This window comes from Catharus ustulatus, chromosome 29 (assembly GCF_009819885.2).
Source record: "Catharus ustulatus isolate bCatUst1 chromosome 29, bCatUst1.pri.v2, whole genome shotgun sequence".
NCBI classification, from domain to species: domain Eukaryota; kingdom Metazoa; phylum Chordata; class Aves; order Passeriformes; family Turdidae; genus Catharus; species Catharus ustulatus.
Genome location: NC_046249.1, coordinates 2,632,250 through 2,653,365, shown reverse-complemented (window position 1 = coordinate 2,653,365; position 21,116 = coordinate 2,632,250). Strand labels below are relative to the sequence as shown.

At 56.5% G+C, this 21,116-nt stretch overlaps 1 protein-coding gene across 1 annotated transcript; it reads right to left on the bottom strand.

Annotated features, from left to right (window-relative positions):
* Positions 1–616: 616 nt before the first annotated feature.
* LOC122149465 (S-antigen protein-like) lies at positions 617–2,044 on the bottom strand. The gene is made up of 3 exons (XM_042780049.1): positions 1,789–2,044; positions 961–1,617; positions 617–698 (listed from the first exon to the last, which is right to left on the bottom strand). The coding sequence occupies exons 1-3, from the start codon at positions 2,034–2,036 to the stop codon at positions 656–658; spliced, it is 948 nt and encodes a 315-aa protein (XP_042635983.1). The 5' UTR covers positions 2,037–2,044; the 3' UTR covers positions 617–655.
* Positions 2,045–21,116: the final 19,072 nt, after the last annotated feature.

The following is a 21,116-nucleotide window of genomic DNA, read 5'->3' as shown; positions in this document are numbered from 1 at the left end:
TGGGGGCACGGCCCGCTGTGGTTTTGGGGTTTTTTTGGGGGTTTTTTTGGGGGGTTTTGGGGTCGGACTGATGGTGCCTGGGAGTGCAGCAGGGCCTGGATGGGTCTTGGTGCTCCCTCCTTCCCTCCTTCCCTGCGGGTCTGGAGCTGGGAAATGCTCCTGGAGTGTGGCCCCAAAAGAGATTCCAGGCCTGGATGTCCCTTGGGTGGTGCTGGTCTTGTGTTCTGTGGGGTGGGAGAGCCCTGAGATCCCTTTGGGAGAGCCCTGAAATCCCTTTGGGACATCCCTGAACTCCCTTTGGGATAGCCCTGAAATCCCTTTGGGATAGCCCTGACATCCCTGTTCCTGTTTTCTTTGGGATATCCCTGAAATCCCTTTGGGACATCCCTGAGATCCCTTTGGGACATCCCTGAAATCCCTTTGGGACATCCCTGAAATCCCTTTGGGATAGCCCTGAACTCCCTGGCCCTGTTTCCTTTGGGATTGGGATAGCCCTGCTCCCATTTTCTTTGGGATATCCCTGAAATCCCTTTGGGATAGCCCTGAAATCCCTTTGGGATAGCCCTGAAATCCCTGTTCCTGTTTTCTTTGGGATATCCCTGAAATCCCTTTGGGATATCCCTGATATCCCTGGCCCTGTTTCCTTTGGGATATCTTAAAATCCCTGCTCCCATTTCCTTTGGGATATCCTGAAATCCCTGTTCCTATTTCCTGTGGGATAGCCCTGAAATCCCTTTGGGATATCCCTGAAATCCCTGTTTCCATTTCCTTTGGGTTTGGGATATCCCTGCTCCCATTTCCTTTGGGATAGCCCTGAAATCCCTTTGGGATGTCCCTGAAATTCCTGGTCCTGTTTCCTTTGGGATGTCCTGAAATCCCTTTGGGATGTTCCTGAAATTCCTGGTCCTGTTTCCTTTGGGATGTCCTGAAATCCCTTTGGGATATCCCTGGTCCTGTTTCCTTTGGGATATCCTGAACTCCCTGCTCCCAGTTCCTTTGGGATATCCTGAAATCCTTGTTCCTATTTCCTGTGGGATTGGGATTTCCCTGCTCCCATTTCCTTTGGGATATCCCTGAAATCCCTGGTCTTGTTTTCTTTGGGATTTGGATATCCCTGAAATCCCTACTCCTGTTTCCTTTGGGATATCCTGAAATTTTCCTCTGGGGTTGGGGCCATTCCCTTTGGGATTGGGATTTCCCTGCTCCCATTTCCTTTGGGATTGGGATATCCCTGAAATCCCTGGTCCTGTTTCCTTTGGGATATCCCTGAAATCTTTGACCCTATTTCCTTTGGGACTGGGATATCCCTGGTCGCATTTCCTTTGGGATTGGGATATCCCTGAAATCCCTTTGGGATATCCTGAAATCCCTGGTCTTGTGTTCTTTGGGATTGGGATATCCCTGAAATCTCTGCTCCCGTTTCCTTTGGGGTTGGGATATCCCTGCCCCCTTTTCCTCTGGGATTGGGGCCATTCCCTTTGGGATTGAGGCTGTCCCTGAAATCCCTGGTGCCATTTCCTTTGGGATTTGGATATCCCTGAAATCCCTGGTCCTGTGTCCTTTGGGATTAGGATTTCCCTGCTCCCATTTCCTTTAGGATTGGGATTTCCCTGCTCCTATTCCCTTTTGGATTTGGATATCCCTGAAATTTCTGGTCCCATTTCCTTTGGGATATCCCTGAAATCTTTGGCCCTATTTCCTTTGAGACTGGGATATCCCTGGTCCCATTTCCTTTGGGATTGGTCCCATTTCCTTTGGGATTGGGGCTGTCTCTGAAATCCCTGGTGCCATTTCCTTTGGGATATCCCTGAAATCTCTGCTCCCATTTCCTTTGGGATTGGGATTTCCCTGCTCCCGTTTCCATTGGGATTGGGATTTCCCTGCTCCCATTTCCTTTGGGATTTGGATATCCCTGAAATTCCTGCTCCCATTTCCTTTGGGATTTGGATATCCCTGCTCCCGTTTCCATTGGGATTGGGATTTCCCTGCTCCCATTTCCTTTGGGATTTGGATATCCCTGAAATTCCTGCTCCCATTTCCTTTGGGATTTGGATATCCCTGCTCCCATTTCCATTGGGATTGGGATTTCCCTGCTCCCATTTCCTTTGGGATTAGGATTTCCCTGCTCCCATTCCCTTTGGGATTGGGATTTCCCTGCCCCCATTCCCTTTGGGATTAGGATTTCCCTGCTCCCATTTCCTTTGGGATTGGATCAAAAGAGTTGGGAATGAGGGAAATTCCCTCTGGGAGGAGTGGGATGGGGGCACAGCAGTGCCAGGCAGCTCCAGGTGACATTCCCTGGAAAAAAAAAAAAAAAAAAAAAAAGCAGCTCCCAGGCTGTCCCTGTCACCCCTCCCTGGAATTCTGGAGAGTGTCCCCAAAATTCCAAAAAAAATTCCAAACCTCTGGATTTTGGGAGCAGGAGGGTTGGGAAGAGGGAAAATCCCTGAGGAAGGGATGGGAAAAGCTCCCCCCTCCCTGATTCCTGATTTTCCTGCTGTCCCCTGGCCCAAACCCACCTGGGGAAGGGGAAATTCCTGTTTTCCCCTCCCCTGATCCCATGGGAATGCTGGAATCCTTGGGAATTCCAATCCTGGCTTTTCCCTTCCCACCCCCTCTCATCCTTTGGGATTGAAATTCCTTCCCAGGAATGGGAAATCCCAAAAATCCCCCTGGGATTCACCCAGGCTCTTCCTTCTCCCTCTTTTTGGGGCTGCCCTCCCTGTTCCCAAATCCCAGAATTCCCAAACCCAACCAGGGAGGAATGACCCCCCCTCCCCTCCCCCTTTCTGTGAGTTTGGTGTGTTTGAATCCAATTAAAAATTAAAAAAAACCCAAAAAAACCCAAAAAAACCCAACCCAAATCTGATCAAATTGGGAAGGGATAATTTGGGGATTCTTTCCATGAAAATGTGGAATTCCTGCTGGGATTGGGGTGGATTCCTGCTGGAATTGGGGTGGGATTCCTGCTGGGATTGGGGTGGGATTCCTGCTGGAATTGGGGTGGATTCCTGCTGGAATTGGGGTGGATTCCTGCTGGGATTGGGGTGGGATTCCTGCTGGGATTGGGGTGGGATTCCTGCTGGGATTGGGGTGGATTCCTGCTGGGATTGGGGTGGGATTCCTGCTGGAATTGGGCTGGGATTCCTGCTGGGATTGGGGTGGATTCCTGCTGGAATTGGGGTTTTTTTCCCCCCTTTGGGTTGTTCCTGAGGGGGGATCCCCCATTCCTGGAGTGAGGAACCCACGGGATTTGTGCCCCAAATCCTGGGAGCTCCCCTTCCTCAATTCCCCATTCCCAATCCCATTTCCCATTTCAGTTTCCATTCCCATCATTCCCATTATTCCCATTATTCCCATTTCCCATTATTCCCATTTCCATTTCCCAATTTCCCATCCCCATCCCCATTTCCCATTATTCTCATTCCCATTCTTTCCATCCCCATTCCCAGTCCCATTATTCCCATTATTCCCATTATTCCCATTTCCATTCCCATTCCCATTATTCCCACTCCCATTATTCCCATTCCCATTTTTCCCAATCTCATTCCCATTTTCCATTTCCTATTTTTTTCCATTCCCAATTTTCCCAATCCCATTCCCATTTTCCATTTCTCATTTTTCCTTTTCCCAATCCCATTCCCATTATTCCCATTCAAAATCCCATTCCCATTATTCCCATTATTCCCATTCCCCATTCCCATTATTCTGAATCCCATTCCCAGTTTTCCCAATCCCATTATTCCCATTCCCCATTCCCTACTTTCCCAATCCCATTGCCATTATTCCCATTCCCAATCCCATTATTCCCATTATTCCCATTATTCCCTTTCCCCATTCCCATTATTCCCAATCCCATTCCCATTTCCCATTTTTGCCATACTGGTTTTTCCCACTCCCATTTTCCCCATTATTCCCATTATTCCAATTCCCATTATTCCCATTGTTCCCATTATTGCCATCTCCATTATTCCCATTTCCAATCCCATTCCAAATCGATTCCCATTATTCCCATTATTCCAAATATTCCCATTCCCATTATTACCATTACTCCAATCCGCATTATTCCCATTTTTCCCATTATCCCCGTTATTCCCATTCCCATTTTCAATTTCCCATTTTTCCCATTCCCAGTTTTCCCAATCCCATTCTCAATCCCATTCCCCATTCCCATGATTCCCATTATTCCCATGATTCCTATTCCCATGATTCCCATTTTCCCCATTCCCATTCTTCCCATCATTCCCAATCCCATTCCCATCATTCCCATTATCTCCATTCCCATTATACCCATTTCCCATCCCCATTTTTCCCATCATTCCCACTATTCCCGTCATTCCCATTATTCCCTTTCCCCATTCCCACTATTCCCATTTCCCATTCTCATTCCCATTATTCCCAATCCCATTCCCATTATTCCCCATTCCCGTTTTCCCATTTTCCCCATTATGCCCATTATTCCCAATCCCATTCCCCATTCTCATTATTCCCATGATTCCTATTCCCATCATTCCCATTATTCCCATCCCAGTATTCCCATTATTCCCATTATTCCCATTCCCCATTATTCCCATTTTTCCCATTTTCCCCGTTCCCATTATTCCCAATCCCATTCCCATTATTCCCAATCCCACTATTCCCATTTTTCCCATTATTCCCATTTCCCATTATTCCCATTATTCCCATACCCCATTCCCATTCTTTCCATCCCCATTCCCAATCCCATTCCCATTATTCCCTTTCCTACCCCCATTCCCAATTCCCCAATCCCACTCCCCATTCCCATTACTCCCATTATTCCCATTATTCCCATTCCCCATTCCCCATTCCCATTTTTCCCATTCCCATTATTCCCATTCCCAGTCCCATTCCCATTTCCCATTTTTTCCATTCCCATTTTTCCCATTATTGCAACTCCCCATTCCCCATTCCATTATTCCCATTCCCAATCCCATTCCAAATCAATTCCCATTATTCCCATTATTCCCATTATTCCCACTCCCCATTCCCATTATTCCCATTCTCAAACCCATTATCTCAATTCCCATTATTCCCATTCCCATTATTCCCATCATTCCCATTATCCCCATCCCCATTATTCCCATTTTTCCCATTTTCCCCATTCCCATTATTCCCAATCCCATACCCATTATTCCCAATCCCACTATTCCCATTTTTCCCATTACTCCCAATCCCATTCCCATTATTCCCATTATTTCCATTATCCCCATTCCCATTGTTCCCATTATTCCCATCCCCATTATTCCCAATCCCATTCCCCATTCTCATTATTCCCATGATTTCCATGATTCCATTATTCCCATTCCCCAATCCCATTCCCATTATTCCCATGATTCCTATTCCCATTATTCCCATTATTCCCATCATTCCCATAATTCCCATTATTCCCAATCCCATTCCCATTATTCCCATCATTCCCATTATTCCCACTATTCCCATTATTCCCATTATTCCCACTCCCCATTCCCATTATTCCCATTCTCAAACCCATTATCTCAATTCCCATTATTCCCATTCCCATCATTCCCATCATTCCTATTATCCCCATCCCCATTATTCCCATTTTTCCCATTGTCCCCATTCCCATTATTCCAAATCCCATTCCCATTATTCCCATGATCCCTATTCCCATAATTCCCATTATTCCCAATCCCATTCCCATCATTCCCATTATTCCTGTTATTCCCATTATTCCCATTATTCCCATTATTCCCATTGTCCCCATCCCCATTATTCCCATTTTTTCCATTATCCCCACTCCCCATTCCCATTATTCCCATTCTCAATCCCATTCCCATTATTCCCATTATTCCCATTCCCATCATTCCCATAATTCCCATTATCCCCCTCCCCATTATCCCCATTTTTCCCATTTTCCCCATTCCCATTATTCCCACTCCCATTATTCCCATCATTCCCAATCCCATTCCCATCGTTCCCATTATTCCCATTATCCCCATTCTCATTGTTCCCATTATCCTTATCTCCATTATTCCCAATCCCACTCCCATTATCCCCATTCCGATTTTTCCCATTATTCCTATTATTCCCAATCCCATTCCCCATTCCCATCATTCCCATTACTCCCATTCCCTATCCCCGTTATTCCCATTATTCCCATTATTCCCATTTTTCCCATTTTCCCCATTATTCCCATTATTCCCATTATTCCCATTCCCATTACATTATTCCCATTCCCAATCCCATTCCAAATCTATTCCCATTATTCCCATTATTCTCACTCCCCATTCCCCATTCCCGTTATTCCCATCCCCATTTTTCCCATTATCCCCATTCCCGTTATTCCCATTCCCATTATTCCCAGTCCCATTTTCCCCATTATTCCCAATCCCACTATTCCCATTTTCCCATTATTCCCAATCCTATTTCCATTATTCCCATTATTTCCATTATCCCCATTCCCATTATTCCCATTATTCCCACTCCCATCATTCCCAATCCCATTCCCCATTCTCATTATTCCCATGATTTCCATGATTCCATTATTCCCATTCCCCAATCCCATTCCCATTATTCCCATGATTCCTATTCCCATCATTCCCATTATTCCCAATCCCATTCCCATCATTCCCATCATTCCCATTATTCCCATTCCCATTATTCCCATTATTCCCATTCCCCATTCCCATTATTCCCATTCCCAATCCCGTTCCTGTTACTCCCATTATCTCAATTCCCATTATTCCCATTTCCCATTATTCCCACTCCCCATTCCCCATTCCCATTATTCCCATTATTCCCATTATTCCCATTCCATTATTCCCATTCCCAATCCCATTCCAAATCAATTCCCATTATTCCCATTATTCCCATTCCCCATTGCCATTATTCCCATTCCCCATTCCCATTCCCATTATCCCCATCCCCGTTAATCCCATCCCCATTTTTCCCATTATTCCCATTCCCAATATTCCCCATTCCCATTATTCCCATTATTCCCACTCCCCATTCCCATTATTCCCATTATCTCCATTCCCATTATTCCCATTCCCGTTTTCCCCATTTTTCCCAATTCCCATTATCCCCACCATTCCCATCATTCCCATCCCCCATTCCCGCCGTTCCCTCCCCACTTCATCCCCGCGGGGTCTGGGGGTGTTGAGTGACCCCTCCCCTTTTAGGGAATTTGGGGAAGGGGGATCCCCCTTTTCCCACGGGAATTTGGGGGAATCCCGCAGTGCGGGGGTGGGGGAGGGGCCCCCTTGTCCCCTCCTGTCCCCTCCCCCCAACAAAGCGGCTCGAGAGGGGGGAGGGGCAGAGAAGGGAGGGGATTCCCCGCCCCTCCCCCCTCGGGAATTCCCCTCCCCCCTTTCTGCATCTGCGGGGGGTGGGGGAGGGGCATTGCCATGGCAACGAGAGGGGGAGGGGGGGTGCGGGGGCGGCGGTCACGTGGGGCTGGCACTGGGACACCCCCTCCCCCAAAATCGGGAATCCCCCCCAAAATCGGGAATCCCCCCAAAATCGGGAATCCCCCCCAAAATCGGGAATTACCCCCAAAAATCGGGAATTACCCCCAAAAATCGGGTCCCACGGACACAGGGACAGACGGACACACGGACAGGGGACACGGGGACACGCGCACGTGTGTCACACCCGCCCCCACCCTGCGCAGCCCCCCCTGCGCCCCCCAAATTCACCCCCAATCCCCCCCTTGCCCCCCCCACCCCTCACCCCCCGCTCTTTGTCCCCGCAAATCTCGGATCCTGCACCCCCAGTGCCACCCCCTGTGTCCCCGTGTCCCACCTCAGTGCCACCCTCCCAGTGCCACCCAAACCTCCCCCGTGTGCCCCGTGTTGTCCCCCCAAATCCCCCAGTGCCACCCCCCCCTGTGTCCCCCGTGTCCCCTCAACACCCCCAGTGCCATCCCCCGTGTCACTCAAACCTCCCCCGTGTGCCTCGTGTCCCCCCAAACCCCCAGTGCCACCCCTGTGTGCCCCCTGCCCCCCCAGTGCCACCCCCGTGTCCCCTACGTCCCCCCAAACCCCCCTCCAGTTCCATCCCCCCGTGTCCCCCCAAATCCCCCCCCAATGCCGCCACTCCGGTGTCCCCCTGTGTCCCCCCAAACTCCCCAATGCCACCCCCGTGTCCCCCCAAATCCCCAAGTGCCATCCCCCCCGTGTCTCCCCCAACCCCCCCCCGTGCCACCACCCCGTGTCCCCCGTGTCCCTACAACCCCCCCAGTGCCACCCCCGTGTCCCCCCAAACCCCCCCAGTGCCACCGCCTGTGTCCCCAAACCCCACCAGTGCCACCCCCCCCTTGTCCCCTGTGTCCCCCCAAACCCCCCACAACCCACCCCGTGTGCCCCGTGCCCCCCCAGTGCCACCCCCGTGTCACCCGCAAATCCCCAGTGCCACCCCCCTGCCTGTCCCCCGTGTCCCCAACCCCTCGTACCGTGACCCTCCCCACCGGGGCACCCCCGGGGTGACACCAGGAGCTTTGGGGGGTGTCCGAGCCCACCCCGGTGACACCAGGTGTGTCCCCATGGGGTGGGGGGACCCTCGGGTGGGCGATCAAGGGACCCCATGGGAATCCGTCCCGGGAGCATCGGGAAACACCGGGAAACACCGGGAAATACCGGGAAATACCGGGAAATACCGGGAAATACCGGGAAACACCGGGAAATATCGGGAAACACCGGGAAACACCGGGAAATACCAGGAAATATCGGGAAATACCGGGAAACACCGGGAAATACCGGGAAATATCGGGAAATACCGGGAAACACCGGGAAATACCGGGAAATATCGGGAAATACCGGGAAACATCGGGAAATACCGGGGAGCACCGTGAAAAACCGGGAAAAACAGAGAAATACCGGGAAATACCGGGGAGCACCGTGAAAAACCGGGAAACACCGGGAAATACCGGGAAACACCGGGAGGCCCTTGGAAACACGGGGAAACACCGGGGAGCACCGGGAAACACCGGGAAAAACAGAGAAATACCGGGAAACACCGGGGAGCACCGGGAAACACCGGGAAAAACAGAGAAATACCGGGGAGCGCCGGGAAAAGCCCCGGGAGACACCGGGAGAGGCCCCGGGAACCACCGGGAAGCACCGGGAAAAGCTCCGGTAAAAGCCTCGGGAAGCACTGGGAATCACCGGGAGCATCCCCGGGAATCACCGTGACAAACCCCGGGAATCCCCGTGACAAACCCCGGGAATCCCCGTGACAAACCCCGGGCAGCCCCGGCGCGGCTGCGCGCCCGGAGCGGCTCCGCCAACGGCGCCGCAATCACCGCCCGCAGCCCCCGCGGCCGCCCCCGCGCTCCGGGGAAACCGAGGCACGGCCGGAGCGGCGGGGAGCGCTCGGTACCGGCCCCGGTTGTGGCACCGGAACCCACCGGGATCCCACCGGGCCATGGTTAACGGCGGCAGAGCCCGAGGGAGGCGGAGGCCGGGGGTTGGAGGCAGGTGAGTGAATTTGGGGAGGGGTCCGCCAGGGTGGGGACACCCCCCGTGAGATCTGGGGAACCCCGGGAATCCCCCGCGATCCCGGGAATCCCGCGGTTCGGGAAGGGGAGGGGGCTCCACACGGGGGGGTTCCGGGGGTCTCCGGGGCCTGCTCAGCCTCCCCCCGGTGCGGCGGGGGGGTGGCGCGGTGACAAACGGAGCCCCCGGCGGTGACAATGAGGACGCGCTGGCGGTGACATCGCCCGGCTAAAAATAATCCCGGCGGCCTCAAGGTCACTGCCCTGCCGGAGGGGGGGGACACGCGGGGGCGTGGGGCGGGGAAGCCCCCGGACCCCCCCTCCTTCCCCCCCGCGCGCCGCCGTTGTCGCCGTTGTCGCCAGTGTCGCCTCCGCCGAGCCCCGAGCCGGCAGCGCCCGCAGCCCCCGCGCCCCACGGTGCGGCCCCCGTGGCAAGTGAGAGGGCGGGGGGGGTGACAGCGGCGGGGGGGGGGTGGCAGCAGCAAAGGGGGACACCAGGGGGTGGCAGTGGCGGGGGGACACCCTCGGGTGTGGCAGCAGCAAGGGGGGATACCCGGGGGTGGCAGTTGAGGGGGGGACACCAGGGGGTGGCAGCAGCAAGGGGGGACACCCCCTGGGGCACAGCGGCGGGGGGGACACCAGGGGGTGGCAGTGGAGGGAGGGACACCCCGAGGGTGGCAGCAGCAAGCGGGGACACCCCGGGAGTGGCAGCAGCAAGGGGGGACACCAGGGAGTGGCAGTGGCGGGGGGGACACCCCAGGAGTGGCCGTGGAGGGGGGGACACCTCGGTGGTGACAGCAGCAAGGGGGACACCCCGGGAGTGGCAGTGGAGGGGGGGACACCAGGGGGTGGCAGTGGAAGGGGGGGACACCCCGGGGGTGGCAGTGGAGGGGACACCCCGCGCGTGGGGGTGTGGGGACAGCGGGGACTCCCTCCCTGAGGGTGTGGGGACTGCGGGGATGCCCTGGGTGTGGGGACAGGGAGGGGACAGTGAGGGTGTCCTGCGTGGGGGTGTGGGGACAATGGGGATGTCCTGTCTGGGGGTGGGGACAATGGGGGTGTCCTGTCTGGGGGGTGTTGTGGCGTGTAGCGACATTGGGGACTCCATCCCTGCGGGTGTGGGGACAATGGGGATGGCCTGTGGGAGGGAACGGGTGTGGGGACAGCGGGGATTCCCTTCTTGAGGGGTGTGGGGACAATGGCGGTGTCCTGTCTGGGGGTGTGGTGACAGTGGGGACACCGTCCCTGCGGGGTTTGTGGTGTGGGGACACTGGGGACTCCATCCCTGCGGGTGTGGGGACAATGGGGATGTCCTGTCTGGGGGTGGGGACAATGGGGGTGTCTTGTCTGGGGGGTGTTGTGGCGTGTGGTGACATTGGGGACTCCGTCCCTGCGGGTGTGGGGACAATGGGGATGTCCTGTCTAAGGCGCGGGGACGGCTGTGGGGACACTGGGGACGCCATCCCTGCGGTGTTTGTGGCGTGGGGACATCACTGCGGAGTGGGGACAATGGGGATTCCCTCCTTGTGAGTGTGGGGACATTGTGGATGTCCTCCCCGCGGTGTTCATGGTGTGGGGACATCCCTGCGGTGTAGGGACATCCCTGCGGTGTGGGGACATCTCCGCGGTGTGGGGACATCCCTGCGGTGTGGGGACATCACCCTGCGGGGTTCGGCTGCTCGGGCCACCCCCGGCTGACAGGGACAGGGACTTTGGGGGTGCCCATCCTTGGGGACAACGTGGCCGCTGTCACCCAGGGCTTGGTGGCACTCGGGGCTCCCCTCAATTTTGGCCGCCAGCTGCTGGGGTGGCCCCGGTGCCACAGCGAGGGTGGCACTGATGACACAGGGGAGTGACACCGATGGCCCAGTGGGGTGACACCCCAAAAAACCGGGGGGGGGGCCCGCTTTTGTCACACCCAGTGTCACCCCGCGTGGCCCTCGTGGCCTCCGTGTCCCTGCGGGGAACCCACGGGTGCCACCCCCTTCTTGGCGACCTTCCCGGTGACCTTGGGGACCCCTCCCCAAACCACGGGGACCCCCGCCCTGCCCTGCAGCGGGGCCCTGTGCCCGATTTGGGGGCTCCCCCCTCTCCGAGCGCTTTGTGACCGTGCCGGGGGTGGCGGCCACCTCCGTGTCGCCCCTTGGTGGCCCCGGGCAGGGGGTCGGGGGTGGCCCGGCGTGGCCAGCCAGGCGGAGCGGCTTTGTCCTCTGGCTGAGCCGAGCGCGTGGGGGAGGCGCAGGGAGAACCCGGCACAGCGGCTTTGTCTGGGGACGCCGGCGCGGTGGCGACCAAAGGGGGGGGTGTGGCGAGCACAGACCCCCCCCCACTGCACCCCCCCGGACCCCCCAGACCCGCCCCACACCCCCCAAGCAGGTAGGGCGGGGGTCTGCGCGTCCCCTCCCCAGGCGGGCGGGATGGAGATTGGGGTCCCCCGGCGGGTTTGTGGGGGGTGATGGCGGCTGTCGCTGCCACCCTTGGGGACATCGGGGGTGTGGCCGTGTCCCCGCATCCAGCGGGTGTCCCCGTGGGGCTCTGCGGAGGGATTTTCTCGGGGAGACCCCGGCATCAGGCGGGGATTCCCCGGCGCAGCGGCGGGGTCGGGGAGTTTCGGGTGTCCCCGCGTGTCCCCGCGTGTCCCCTCGGCTGTGTCACCTCCCGTGACGGTGGGGGACACGCGGACACCCCACGGGTGGCGCCGGGCCCGATCCTGCTTGGGGAAATCCCCCCACGAGCTCCGGGCGCTGCCCCCACCCCGCTGTGACTCGGGGGGACACGGGGGGGACACGAGGGTGACACGGGGGTGACACAGGGGGGACACGGGTGTGACACGGCGGGGATCACGGGTGTTGTCACCACTGGGGGGGATCCCCCCATGACACGGCTGAGCTGATCCATCCCACTGCATTTTTGGGGTTCTGCGCCCCCCCAAACCCACCCCGACCCCCTTGTCCTGCTCTGGGGGGGTGACAGTGGCGGTGCCACCCCCGGCCCGCCCCTCGCCCGCGGCGATTGCGGGGGCCGGGGGCTCCTGCTGGCACCGCCAGCTGCTCCCAGCCTGGGACATATGGCCAGGGCTCGGCGGGGCGGGAGGAACCGGGGCCACCGCGGCCGAATTTTGGGCACGGAGAGGGGGGGGACAAGGGGGGTCTGACGCATTTGGTGACCCCCGGGCCACCCCCGAGCGGGGTCACCTCGCTGTCCCCAAGCCCTGAGCGCTCTCAGGGTGTCCGAACCCCGCTGTCCCCTCTGTCCCCAAATTCCTGCCCCACCCTGAGGGTGATGCCCGGGCAGGAATTAGCGAGCGGGAATAAATAAATCACCCCAGGGCCGCTATTTTTAGCCGCGCCCTCCCCTCCTCCGCAGTTGCTCCGAGGTGGCGCCGGGGGGAGCGCGGGGTCCCCTTGTCACCCCCCTGCCACCCCATTGTCACCCCCCCCACCACCTCATTGTCACCCCCCGGCCGTGTCACTGCTGTCGCGGCCGGTGTCACCGCCTTTGCTGTGGCCACCCCGAGCGTGGTGACATCCCCGGGTGCTGTCGCCATGGGGGGGTGGCAGAGCCAGCCGTGGGTGTCCTGCTGCCGTGTCACAGCCCGCAGCAGGGACACGGGTGGCCGTGGCTCAAGGACACGCGGTGACAGTGGAGCTGGTGTGTCCCCATCGCGTGGGGACAATGGGGATGGGCAGGAGCTTCCTGGGCCCTTGGGGACAGGGACAGGGGACAGAGGATGGGGACAAGGGACAGGATGGGAACAGGGATGGGGACAGGGACAGGGGATGGACAAAGGGACAAGGGACAAGGGACAAGGAACAGGGACAGGGCATGGGGACAGGGACAGGAAACAGGGACAGCGATGGGGACAGGGAATAGGGGACAGGGACAGGAACAGGGGACGGGGACAGGGTATGGGGACAGGAACTGGGGATGGGCATGGGGACAGGGACAGGGGACGGGGACAGTGGACAGGGGGTGGGGACAGGGACAGGGGATGGGGACAGGGAATGGGGGACAGGACAGGGACAGGGACAAGGATGGGGACAGGGTCAGGGGATGGGGATGGGGACAGGAACAGGGGATGGGCATGGGGACAGGGACAGGGACAAGGAACAAGGGATGGGGACGGCAGACGGGGACAGGGGACAGGGACAGGGACAGGAACAGGATATGGGGACAGGGAACAGGGAACAGGGACAGGGGATGGGGACAGGAACGGGATGGGCATGGGGACAAGGATAGGGACAGGAAAAGGGAACAGAGGATGGGACAGGGACAGGGACAGGGGACAGGGGACAGAGGATGGGGACAGGGGATGGGCATGGGGACAGGGACAAGGGACAGGGGACAGGGGACAGGGACAGGGACAGGGAATGGGGACAGGATAGCACAGGGATGGATGGGGACAGGGACAAGGGACAGGGACAGAGATGGGGACGGGGACAGTGGCAGGAACAGGAACAGGGGATGGGCATGGGGACAGGGACAAGGGACAAAAGACAAGGGACAGGAACAGGGGATGGGGACAAGGATGGTGACAGACAAGGAACAGGGAACAGGGACAGGGGATGGGGGCAAGAAAAGGGAACAGGGGATGGGAATGGGGACAAGGACAGGGACAGGGAACAGGAACAGGGACAGGGACAGGGGACAGGGGACACGAGGCCTCCCCGTCCGGGCGGGTCCCTCCCCGAGGATGCTCCCAGGGAGGGGGAGGTGGCAGCGCCGCCATCCCGAGCAGTGAAGCCACCACGGAGCGATGCTCCATGAAATATTCACTGTCCCCAACCCGGGCTGGCCTCACCGCCCCCAGCTGAGGTGACAAAAACTTTTCGGGGCCGGCACAGCCTCAAGGGTTTTGGGCAGGAATTGTTTCCCCTCCATCCCTGCCCGCTGCGGTTTTTTGTCCCCTCCAGCCGAGCGTTAAAAGCGAGCGGGGCCCATTTTCCTGCGATAAATTTGGCAGAATGGAGAGAAAATGATCCGGGCCTGGAGGGGAGCCAGGAACCGGCTGAGCGCCGGGAGAGCCGGGGCGGGAACCGGCAACGAGCCGGGAACGGAGCTGCGGGCACCGGGAAACGGGAACCGGGGGGCACTGGTGGCACTGGTGGCTGTTCTCATGGTGGCACCAGTGACTATCCCCGTGCTAGTGGCACTGGTGGTTGTCCCTGTAGTGGTGGCACTGGTGGCACTGGTGGCTCTCCCCATGGTGGCACTGGTGGCACTGGTGGCTGTCCCAGTGCTGGTGGCACTGATGGCACCAGTGGCTGTGGTGGCTGTCCCCATGGTGGCACTGGTGGCAGTGGTGGCTGTTCTCATGGTGGCACCAGTGACTATCCCCGTGCTAGTGGCACTGGTGGTTGTCCCTATAGGGGCACTGGTGGCTGTCCCTGTAGTGATGGCACTGGTGGCACTGGTGGTTGTCCCCGTGCTGGTGGCAGTGGTGGCACTGGTGGCTATCTCTGTTCAGGTAGCACTGGTGGCTTCTCCTCGTGGTGGTGGCACTGGTGGCTGTCCCTGTGCTGGGGGCAGTGGTGGGACTGGTGGCTGTGGTGGCACTGATGGCTGTCCCCATAGTGGCACTGGTGGCTGTCCCTGTAGTGGTGGCACTGGTTGCACTGGTGGCTATCTCTGTTCTGGTAGCACTGGTGGCTTCTCCTTGTGCTGGTGGCACTGGTGGCTGTCCCTGTGATGACACTGGTGGCTGTCCGTGTGGTGGCACTGATGGCTGTCCCCATAGTGGCACTGGTGGCTGTCCCTGTGGTGGTGGCACTGGTTGCACTGGTGGCTATCTCTGTTCTGGTAGCACTGGTGGCTTCTCTTCATGCTGGTGGCACTGGTGGCTGTCCCCATGGTGGCACTGGTGGCAGTGGTGGCTGTCCCCATGGTGGCAGTGGTGGCTGTCCCTGTGTGAGGGGTTTGGGATGAGGTTGGGGATGAGGTTTTGGGGTCTGGGGCGTTGTGGGGTCTGGGGATGGGGTCTGGGGATGAGGTTTTGGGGTTTGGGGGTTTGGGGGTCTGGGGGGTTTTGGGGTGCTGGACAAGGAGAGATTTGTGGGGCAGCTCCTCCTGCAGTGGGGGTGATGCAGCGGGGTTTTAGTGCAGGGAGTTTTATAGGGTATAACCCCTCCTGCTCTGGGGTTTATAGGGTGTAACCCCTCCTGCTGTGAGGTTTTATAGGGTATAACCCCTCCTGCTGTGAGGTTTTATAGGGTATAACCCCTCCTCCAGTGGGGTTTTATAGGATGTAATCCATCCTGCTGTGGGGTTGGTGCAATGGGGCCCCTCCTGCAGTGGGGTTTTGGCACGGTGCAGTCCCTAATGCAGTGGGGTTTTATTTGATGTAACCCCTCGTGCAGTGGGGTTTTTGTATGATATAACCCGTAATGCAATGAGGTTTTTGTACTGTGCAACCCCTCGTGCCATGGGGTTTTTAGTGTGATGGAGCCCCTCATGGAATTGGGTTTTTGGTGCAGCTCCTCGTGGAATGGGGTTTCCCTGTGATGTAACCCCTCGTGCAGTGGGGTTTTATTTGATGTAACCCCTCCTGCAGTGGGGTTTTGCTGCAGTGCAGTCCCTCATGCTATGGGAATTTTAGTGAGGTGCAGCCCCGCGTGGAACGGGGTTGTTGGTGCAATAGGGCCGCTCGTGCAGAGGGGTTTTTGTAGAGTGGAACCCCTCACGGAATGGGGTTTTGTATGATATAACCCCTCATGGAATTGGGGTTTTTATGTGAGGTGCAACCCCTCGTACTATGGGAATTTTGTATGATATAATCCCTCGTGGAATGGGGTTTTTTTATGGCACAGTCCCTCATGCAGTGGGGTTGGTGCCATAGGGCCCCTCATGCAATGGAGTTTTTATGTGATGCTTCCCCTCATGGAACTGGGTTTTTAGTGGGGTGCAGCTCCTCGTGCAGTGAGGTTTTTGTATGATATAACCCCTCGTGTTACGGGGTTTTTGTAGGGTGCAGGTCCCCATGGAACGGGGTTGTTGGTGAAATGGGGTCCCCCTCGTGCAGTGGGGCTTTTGTGTGGTGCCACTCCTCGTGCAGTGGGGTTTTTATTTGATATAACCCCTCATGTTATGGGGTTTTTATAGGGTGCAGCTCCTTATGAAACAGGATTTTTTGGTAAGGCAGTCGCTCATGGAATGGGGTTGGTGCAATAGGGTCGCTCGTTCCATGGGGTTTTTAGTGTGATGCTTCCCCTCATGGAATGGGGTTTTTAATGTGATGCTTCCCTTCATGGAACTGGGTTTTTAGTGTGGTGCAACCCCTCGTGCAGTGGGGTTTTTATTTGATGTAACCCCTCATGTTATGGGGTTTCTGTAGGGTGCAGCTCCTTGTGAAACAGGATTTTTTGATAAGGCAGCTGCTGATGGAATGGGGTTGGTGCAGTAAGGCTGCTTGTGTTATGGGGTTTTTAATGTGATGCTTCCCCTCATGAAATTGGGTTTTTAGTGAGGTGCAGCTCCTCGTGCAGTGGGGTTTTTGTATGAAATAACCCCTCATGCCATGGGGTTTTTGTATGAAATAACCCATAATGCAATGAGGATATTGTATGATATAACCCCTCGTGCTGTGGGGTTTCTGTAGGGTGCAGCCCCTTGGGGAATGGGGTTCCCTGTGATGTAACCCCTCGTGGAATTGGGTTTTATTTGCTGTAACCCCTCGTGCCATGGGGTTTTGCTGCAGTGCAGTCCCTCATGCTATGGGATTTTTAGTGAGGTGCAGCCCCTCGTGGAACGGGGTTGGTGCAATAGGGCCGCTCGTGCAGTTGGGTTTTTGTAGGGTGGAACCCCTCATGCAATGGGGTTTTTGTATGATATAACCCCTCATGGAATTGGGTTTTTAGTGTGGTGCAGCTCCTCGTGCAGTGGGGTTTGTGTATGATATAACCCCTCGTACCATGGGGTTTTTGTAAGATGTAACCCATAATGCAATGAGGATTTTGTATGATATAACCCCTCGTGCTATGGGGTTTCTGTAGGGTGCAACCCACCGTGGAACGGGGTTGTTGGTGAAATGGGGTCCCCCTCGTGCAGTGGGGCTTTTGTGTGGTGCAGCTCCTTGTGCAATGGGGTTTTTGTATGATATAACCCCTCGTGGAATGAGATTTTTGTAGGGTGCAGCTCCTTGTGAAACAGGATTTTTTGGTAACGCAGTTGCTCATGCAGTGGGGTTGGTGCAGTAGGGTTGCTCGTGCCATGGGGTTTTTGTGTGATGCTTCCCCTCATGGAATTGGGTTTTTAGTGAGGTGCAGCTCCTCGTGCAGTGGGGTTTTTATTTGATATAACCCCTCATGTTATGGGGTTTTTGTAGGGTGCAGCTCCTTGTGAAACAGGATTTTTTGGTAAGGCAGCCGCTCATGGATTTGGTGCAGTAGGGCTGCTCGTGTTATGGGGTTTTCATGTGGTGCAGCCCCTCGTGCTGTGGGGTTTTTAGTGGGACACAGCCCCTCATGCAGTGAGGTTTTGGTACGGTGCAACCCCTCATGCAAAGGGGTTTTGTGTGATGTAACCCCTCCTGCAAAGGGGTTGGTGCAGTAGGGCCCCTCCTGCAATGGGGTTTTTGTATGATATAACTCCTAATGGAATTGGGTTTTTAGTGTGGTGCAGCCCCTTGTGCTGTGGGGTTTTTGTAGGGTGCAGCCCCTCGTGGAACGGGGCTGTTGGTGCAATGGGGTCCCCCTGTGCAATGGGATATTCATGTGACACAACCTCTGGTGCAGTGGGGTTTTTTTATGGAAAGGAGTTTTCATGTGACAGAACCCCTTGTGCCATCGGGTTTTTATGTGATCTAGACCCTCATGCAGTGGGGTTTTTAGTGTGCTGCAGCTCCTTGTGCTATGGGATTTTTTGTACAGTGTAACCCCTGGTGCAGCGGGGTTTCTGTATAGTGCAGCCTCTCATGCAATGGGGTTGGTGCAACAGGACCCCTCATGCAGTGGGGTTTTGTATGATACAACCCCTCGTGCTATGGGGTTTTTGTAGGGTGCAGCTCCTTGTGAAACAGGATTTTTTGGTAAGGCAGTCGCTCATGGAATGGGGTTGGTGCAGTAGGGCTGCTTGTGCACTCAGGTTTTCATGGGGTGCAACCCCTTGTGCAGTGGGGTTTTTGTATGAAATAACCCCTCATACCATGGGGTTTTTGTATGATATAACCCCTTGTGCTATGGGGTTTTTATAGGGTGCAGCCCCTCGTGGAATGGGGTTTCCCTGTGATGCAACCCCTTGTACCATGGGGTTTAATTTGATGTAACCCCTCGTGCCATGAGATTGGTGCAATAGGACCTCTCATGCTATGTTTTTTTTTTATGGTGCAGCTCCTCATGTAATGGGGTTTTAATGTGACAAAACCCCTCGTGCAGTGGGGTTTTATTTGATGTAACCCCTCCTGCAGTGGGGTTTTGCTGCAGTGCAGTCCCTCATGCAATGGGATTTTTAGTGAGGTGCAGCCCCTCGTGGAACGGGGTTGTTGGTACAATAGGGTTGCTCGTGCAGTGGGGTTTTGTGTAGTGGAACCCCTCAGGAAATGGGGTTTTTGTATGATATAACCCCTCATGGAATTGGGGTTTTTGTATGATATAACCCCTCATGGAATTGGGGTTTTTATGCGAGGTGCAGCCCCTGGTGCTATGGGAATTTTGTATGATATAATCCCTAATGTGATGGGTTTTTTTATGGCACAGTCCCTCATGCAGTGGGGTTGGTGCAGTAGGGCTGCTCGTGCAATGGGGTTTTTATGTGATGCAGCCCCTCATGGAATTGGGTTTTTAGTGAGGTGCAGCTCCTCGTGCAGTGGGGCTTTTGTATGAAATAACCCCTCATGCCATGGGGTTTTGTATGATGTAACCCGTAATGCAATGAGGTTTTTGTATGATATAACCCCTCGTGCCATGGGGTTTTTGTAGGGTGCAGTCCCTCGTGGAACGGGGTTGTTGGTGCAATGGGGTCCTCCTGTGCAATGGGATTTTGTGTGGTGCAGCTCCTCGTGCAGTGGGGTTTTTGTATGATATAACCCCTCGTGGAATGGGATTTTTGTAGGGTGCAGCTCCTTATGAAACAGGATTTTTTGGTAATGCAGTCGCTCATGGATTTGGTGCAGTAGGGCTGCTCGTGTTATGGGGTTTTCATGTGGTGCAGCCCCTCCTGCAATGGGGTTTTTAGTGGGACACAGCCCCTCATGCAGTGGGGTTTTGGTACGGTGCAGTCCCTCATGCAAAGGGGTTTTTGTGGGATGTAACCCCACATGCAATGGGGTTGGTGCAATGGGGCCCTGTGTGCAGTGAGATTTTTGTGTGACACAGCCCCTCGTGCAATGGGGACACTGGTGTCACATAGCCCTGTGTGCAATGGGGACACTGGTGTCACACAGCCCCTCATGCAGTGGGAACACTGGTGTGACACAACCCCACATTCTAAGGGGACATTGGTGCCACAGCCCCTCATGCAGTGGGGACATTGATGTGACACAGCCCTGTGTGCTGTGGGGACATTGGTGTCACACAACCCCACATTCAATGGGGACACTGGTGTCACAGCCCCTCATGCAGTGGGGACATTGATGTGTCACAGTCCCTTGTGCAATTGGGTTTTTTTAATGGGATACAGCTCTGTGTGCCATGGGGACACTGGTGTGACACAACCCCACATTCAGTGGGGACACTGGTGTCACACAACCCCTCATGCCACGGGGACATTGGTGTCACAGCCCCTTGTGCAGTGGGGTTTCCTGTGTCACAGCCCTGTGTGCCATGGGGACTTTGGTGTCACACAGCCCCTCATTCAAAGGGGACACTGGTGTCACACAGCCCCTCGTGCAATGGGGACACTGGTGTGGCACAGCCCCTGCAGAGGGGACATTGGTGTGACACAACACAGTCCTGGGTGCTATGGGGACATTGATGTGACACAGCCCCTCGTGCGGTGGGGACACTGGTGTCACACAACCCCTCATGCCATGGGGACATTGGTGTGACATGGCCTCACATTCAAAGGGGACACTGGTGTGACACAGCCCTGTGTGCCATGGGGACACTGGTGTCACCACCCCTCATCCCCAGGCACAGGGGACACGGTGTCACCCCCGTGCTGGCACTGCCAGGACAGGACCCCCCCCACCAGCTGGGGCGGCTCTGGGGGTCCCAGCCCCGTCACGGGGGGATTTTGGGGACCCCCTGACCCCCCATGTCCCCCTGGGCAGGTGTGGAGGGAACCCCACGGCCCCCGGACCCCCGGGCTGGCCCCGGACCCCGCCCCGGCCCCGCAGCCCCTGACGGCCCCAGGACCCCCCCGGGCGGCCCCGGGGACGCCCAGCAGGTACGGGGGGATGTGGGGGGAACTGAGGGGGCTGTGGGGTGAGCTGGGGGGGATGTGGGGTGAGCTGGGGGGGATGTGGGTGCGCTGGGGGGGATGTGGGGTGCGCTGGGGGGATGTGGGGTGCGCTGGGGGGGATGTGGGGTGAGCTGGGGGGATGTGGGGAATCCTGGAGTGTTTTGGGGTGAGCTGGGGGGGATATGGGGTGAGCTGGGGGGGGTGTGGGGTGAGCTGGGGGGGATGTGGGGATGCCCTGGAGTGTTTTGGGGTGCGCTGGGGGGGATATGGGGTGCACTGGGGGGAGGTTGGGGTATCCTGGAGGTGT

Excerpts from the sequence above, each read along its gene's own strand:
- LOC122149465 (XM_042780049.1), bottom strand. The coding sequence starts at position 2,036 with ATGGGAGCAGGAATTTCAGGGATATCCAAATCCCAAAGGAAATGGGAG. Across the intron at positions 1,618-1,788 it reads GGGATATCCCAAAGGAAATG|GGAGCAGGGAAATCCCAATC; the intron begins GCACCAGGGATT and ends CAAAAGGGAATA. Across the intron at positions 699-960 it reads GAGTTCAGGATATCCCAAAG|GGATTTCAGGATATCCCAAA; the intron begins GAAACAGGACCA and ends AAATAGGAACAG.